This window comes from Centruroides sculpturatus, unplaced genomic scaffold (assembly GCF_000671375.1).
Source record: "Centruroides sculpturatus isolate CEXI.00-Female unplaced genomic scaffold, Cexi_2.0 scaffold4602, whole genome shotgun sequence".
NCBI classification, from domain to species: domain Eukaryota; kingdom Metazoa; phylum Arthropoda; class Arachnida; order Scorpiones; family Buthidae; genus Centruroides; species Centruroides sculpturatus.
Window position 1 is genome coordinate 1 of NW_019388879.1, and position 6252 is coordinate 6252.

At 26.0% G+C, this 6252-nt stretch overlaps 1 protein-coding gene across 1 annotated transcript; it reads left to right on the forward strand.

The window, feature by feature from the left end:
• Positions 1-3547: 3547 nt before the first annotated feature.
• On the forward strand, positions 3548-4437 carry LOC111617101 (prolyl 4-hydroxylase subunit alpha-1-like; the record flags this gene model as incomplete). Its single annotated transcript, XM_023358434.1, has 4 exons — positions 3548-3745; positions 3812-3985; positions 4069-4139; positions 4215-4437. Coding segments are annotated over 4 exons (666 nt in total), but the record flags the coding sequence as incomplete, so codon positions are not given.
• Between the last annotated feature and the right edge of the window lie 1815 nt (positions 4438-6252).

Sequence of the window (6252 nt, forward strand, 5' to 3'; positions counted from 1 at the left end):
TTTTAAATATCTAAAATTAATACTCAAATGATTTAATTTTGCAATTTTTAGATTGAATGTCAATGGTATATTCCAGTAATTTAGTTTTATTCTAGGCAAAGTTGTAGCTAAACAATTTGTTATTTCATTTGTTAATTTACAATTTTTATAGTAAACTGTAAACTAAATAATTTGTTTTTAGAGAATAAGAATTAAATTGTGATTAGGGACTATCAAGTGATAATTATAAATTTTCTTTTGTCATTGCTATAAATTAGAAATAAAAACTAATAACATGTGTAAATTAAAATTACTTTTATTATATTGACAATATTATACTTATTAGAAACATTCTATGATTTTGAATTGCATTTATGTAACTTAATTGAATTGCTAAAATAGGAAGGAATTTTACATTTTAAATAAGCCAAAATAGAATTATTCATATCATACCGCTTCCATTGAGGGTCTGGTTGAATTCATGATTAAAAGACTCTCTAAATGCCCAATGGGCAAAAAATAATTTTTAAAAATGCAGCTAGTAATATATATATTTATTATATTTGTTCCCTTTAAGTCAGTTTGTTAACACAATTATCTTTATTCCTTATCAAGTGATTTTTAGTTCAATGTAAACATTTTGTTTGATTTGATATACAGTCAAACCTCATTTAAGTTATCAGTTTATGCAAAGTTGTATTAATGCAATATAGATTTGCACTCCTATGGGCAAGGATAGGTATTCTGTTAACAGTTTGGTTAATATATAATATGAAGCATGTTATGGTTCCTTGAATTCAATAACAATTATATTACATTGTTTAATATAAAGCACACTGTTTGCAGCTTTTTCAAGTCACACAAGTCAAAGTGGCCATATCAGACCAGGAGCACATATTTTGACTTTTGTGTTGGTCACAAAGCTTATGACATCAATGTTGTTAATTATCATTGGCAATGCAAGTATGTGCTTTGTTCACCCCAACTCAAAAAAACTTTCTTATAGTTGGTGCTTTATATACTGTGACAACACTGAATGATTAGTTATGACAATTAACATGCTTGAAACTGATTAGGATTGGAAGATTTTTGATTAAATTCTACAGCTTTATGAAATAGTTCTTATTTTTAATTGTTTTAATAACAGAAATAACGAAACAATTGAATTACTGTATTAAATACTGTAATCAGTTTCTTATTAATTTTAAAATTACAAACTATTTCCATTGAAATCTATGCAGATAAGTTATTTTTAAAATTAGACTCACTTGAACCTTTAACCAGTGTGTATTACGGTTAAAGGTTCAAGTGAATTTAATTTTATATTCATCCTGTGTGCGGTCTAGATTTGTATTATTTTTAAATTTGTAAATTTTCATAACTACCAATTCTTGGATTTAATTTGGCAGCTAAGTCTGCCTATTATATCCAGTAACTTTCATTTTCATTCCACCAACTAACCAATGTTAAAAAATGAGCATTGATTCTTTCTTCAGGTCATTGTGCCTCAATAGAATGTATGTTTGGAGTAACACATAAGTTTGTTTATTTATTTATTTGTAAATAGTTAGGCAAGATAAAACATAGGGGAATAAGTGTAAGAAAATTTGGCTTTTGCCATTTGATGGGATAACTTGATTTTTGTAAAGTTTAGTTAATGATAATACAAAGTCATTAATACCAAGTACCAATTTTTAAGTTTCTTTAGCTTTGCATTCATGGGGTTTGACAGTAAATTCATTTTAATGTATTCTTTGTTAGATGTAATTAATAATAAATGTTATGCATCTTTTGTTATATTTTGTTTACTTTATGCTTAATAGTTTTACTTTATAAACATTAATTCAAACTAAAACTTTTTATTTTAATTTGAAATATGTATTTAATTCATTACAGTCATTTTATTGCTATTTTAATATGTTTATTGAAATATAATAAATAAAATTTAAAAGAAATTTTTATAATGGAAATTGTATAGTGTCAAGAATTTCTCCTTGGAACAAAAATTGTCAGAAAGTCAGAAACCATAACTATACACAGTAGAATTAAGATCATAACAATAACTACAGTGCCATATCTACTTGAGAACTCTTGTGTAACTCCAATATATCATGTTTGTAGAAATGGACTAACATTTTCAATCCTTCACTTTTTGGATCTTCCATAGGTCCAGTTTTTCTTGAAAGATTATGAATCCAAAACAAACATATTAACTAGTTTCAAATGTATATTCCTTTTATGGAATATTTAACAAATTTTTAAATTCAAAATTAACATACTGCACATTCTTCTCGTAGAATATTCACATAACCTATTAAATTTTGATTAAATGAACCAGACGGAGCATACACATAGTGATAGATAGGTGTAACATAATCACGTTTCCATCATGTCTCACATTCACAAGAAAATTGCTAGGTGGACACTATAGAAAAAATGTCTGCCATGTATACGAAATACATTTTTATTCTTTAAAGTTTATATATACAAGAACCTGTGTAACTCCAATATATCATGCCCATTTCTATGCACATGATATATTGGAGTTACACAGATTCCTCAAGTGGATATTGTACAGCAACTCCAATCTGTAGACAGTTTAAGATATTTAATAGCTACATTGTTTCTAAATAAAGGATTAGAAAGAATTAATGAAAAGTGACTGAAATTTTACCTGTTTTATAGTTAATTTGTTTTTTCTTTATAAAATGTCAAAGAATATTGTCAAGTAGTTAAAGTTGGAATGGATAGATGACAGCAGAAGACTTAAATATATCAAAAAAATGTAACTTTTAGTAATCAACTAACTGACACCTAAATGTGAATTACAGCACATAATAAACAAAGAAATTTTAATGTTCAAGCATTTTTGGCTGTCTTTTAGAGGCCCTCATCAGGAATGAATGCACAAACAAACACAAAAAAATGTGCTGGAATTTGCATTTAGGTGTCAGTTAGTTGATTATATAGTTCCAGTTTAGTGTGCAATTTTTTGTTTATGTTTCAGTAGTTACCAGTTCTATTAAAAAGTCTTATCTCATGCTACGTAAAGTATGATTGCAATTAACGTATCATTTATCACTGTTATTTATAATAATGTAAGATCACATTACTTCAAAATCATGTTAACTAATGTTATTTATATAACATATTCAGATGTTATAGTTAAGATTTGCAGAAATCAATCTTTTTGTCTCAGTGTTTCAAAACTATTAATTAAATTAGCTTGAATTTTGAAGTGATTGATTGATATATTGACATCATTAGCTAGAAGTAGTTAGGCCAAATTGTATACTAACTAAATTAAATTTTAACTTAAAAATTTTGATGATATTTTGTTTTTAAATTTGATTACTATCTCATACATATTAACGTATTTTTTAAATCAGATTTAAAATAAAATTTAGTTATTTCACAATATTTTATTTGCAATTTTAGTATAAAAAAATAAACAGCTATATTCCCAGAATTACAGTTATTTTCTTTTTATACTGCAAATTTCATATCATTAACTAATTTAATTAAAAATTAAAACTTTTAATTAAATTTTTTATAATTTTAAAAAATAGTTCCAGACCATCCTCGTGCAAGAGGTAATAAAGCCTATTATGAAGATGCAATCAGAAAAAGTGAACAACAAAAAAGAGGCGATGACGGTGATGTTCCTATAGAAACATACATTGCAACCTCCGAAATTCCTGAAGCTGTTGAAGAATTATCTGAGAGAGAAGTATATGAAAAATTGTGTAGAGGAGAAAAAGTAATGGTATGTAGAAGTTTAAAAATTTTTCAGTTAATTTTCTTTGATAATTAAAAAAATATTTTATTTCAGACACTTATCAGTGAAAGTAAATTAAAATGCCAATACATAACAAATAATAATCCTTTCCTCTTAATACAACCTGTTAAAGAGGAAGAAATGTTTTTAAAGCCACGAATTGTAGTTTATCATGATATTTTATCAGATAATGAAATTGAAATTATTAAACAACTAGCCCAACCTAGAGTAAGTATATTATTTTTGAAATAAATGAAATGTTATTAAATTTGTATAATTTTTAAATAATAATGCGTTATTATTTCATACAGTTGAAGAGAGCTACAGTTCAAAATTATAAATCAGGCGAACTTGAAGTAGCTAATTACAGAATTAGTAAAAGGTATTTGAATTAGGAAAATAAAATAAATATCTACTTAAAGTATTAAAATACTATATTAGTTACTTATATTTTTAGTGCATGGCTTCGCCATGACGATGACCCAGTTATTGCAAGACTTAATAGAAGGATTGAAGCCATTACCGGATTGAATATGGCCACTTCAGAAGAGCTTCAAGTCGTAAACTATGGCATAGGTGGACATTATGAACCACATTATGATTTTGCTAGGGTATTTATTTTCAAAATTATTTATAGTTATTCTAATTTGCTTATAACCTGTTTATTTAATTTTGATATTAAAATGAAATCTTGATAAAAGTACAGTAGAGCGTCGTTTATTCGAATCAATTGGGGACTAAGGTGGTTCGGATAACTTATTTTTCGGATAACGAATCATGTACGAAAAAATATATTAATTTATCCCATGTTGAAATTTCTCTCTGTTGCGTGTCGCTTCATGTTGAATTTTCGTCTATGTTAAGCCTAAAGAAGACTATTGTATCGTTAAAAATTATTTTTTTATTTTGTACAAACAAAATAAATTTATTGAAAAATATAAAAACAATAAAAAATTATACTTCAGATGTTAATTTAGTATCAAAAACGTAAAATATTTGAGTAGCCCGAGAAATAGCCGAAGATTGCAGNGTAATTAATTATTAAATCAACATTAATGATTACATGTATTGACAGATGAAGAATAAACAATTTTCAGTTTTGTTAAACAAAATAATAGTGTCTATTATTAATTATAACAGGATTTTTTATATATAAACATTCTTTAATAGTAACATCATTGTTTAATAAGAATCAGTTATAGTTTATTTGATGATTTCTAAAAGAACATTCAAAAACGTTCGTTTTTGAATGTTCTTTTAGAAATCATCAAAGGAGTTTGAAAACATTCATTTTTATTTGAATTTGTTATCTACACACCATAATTGGTTCAGTGCATGTGATTAACTATATCGCAGTGTGGTGAGTGGTTGATTTCAAAAAGATTGTTCTAATAACAGATACTATACTTTGATTTTAGCTGTAAAGTGATTAGATTGTTCTAATAAAAATATGTTATTATCTTAAATTATTATCATTAATTATAAAACTTTATATTCTCACTTACAACACCAAATATACTATACATAAGAAATTATACTATCTATTGAATTTTATGTATTCTTTTTTCACCCAAGGAAGACATTCTGAAAATGTCGAAAGTACTTGTTTAATTTATCAAACAAATAAATTTAACGATGAAAGACAGTCCAATTTCTTATCATTAATTTTTTTTATAGAAATTTCTGAATTATTTTAATTATTAAAAATACTTTTGGATAGAGAGAGCAAAAATAAAGATTAAGAATCCAGAATGAAATATATTTATACAGTATTGAGAACAAAATATCAAAAGTTACTTTCGAAGTCATACTGAAATCCATTCACAATCACTGGAACACAATTAGCACTAGCAGAGTCAACCTTTCTTTATGGTTCTTCTCCACCTATACGTATGCAAATTGTTTAAAAATGATGTCAGATGTTTTTAAAAATTTCTTTATATAACAAAATGTGTTGAAAATTATGTATTTGATTGATAAAATCTTGAATATATAAAATATACTCACTCAAAATTGAAATTTATCAAACAAACAATCAAATACTGACAAATTTTTCTAGACTATTTTTACTTCCTCAGCTGTTATATTTGGTTGTTCAGAAAGTAATTTTGTTTTTTACCACCAGAGAGATTAGTTGTATTTTTACACACCAACTTTATTCTAAATCGTATTGTCATTACATATTTTGACAACTGACATTTCAAGGCTTATCTGTAAAAAATTTTGTTTGATTCTTTGCAATTGTTGTTTTTGGTGTCCCATCAAATATGGAAAATCAAAAGCAGCATTTTTGGCATATTTTGCTTTTTTTTTTACTAAAAAGGTAAGAATGCCATTCGAGGAAGAAAAAATTGTGTGACATGTATGGAGAAGATGTGTTAACAGAATGACAATGCCAAAACTGGTTCACAAAATTTCGTTCTTGCAATTTCAATAATGAAGATGCACCACATTCTAGATGGCCAGTTGAAGCTGATGAAGACAAAATAAAGATA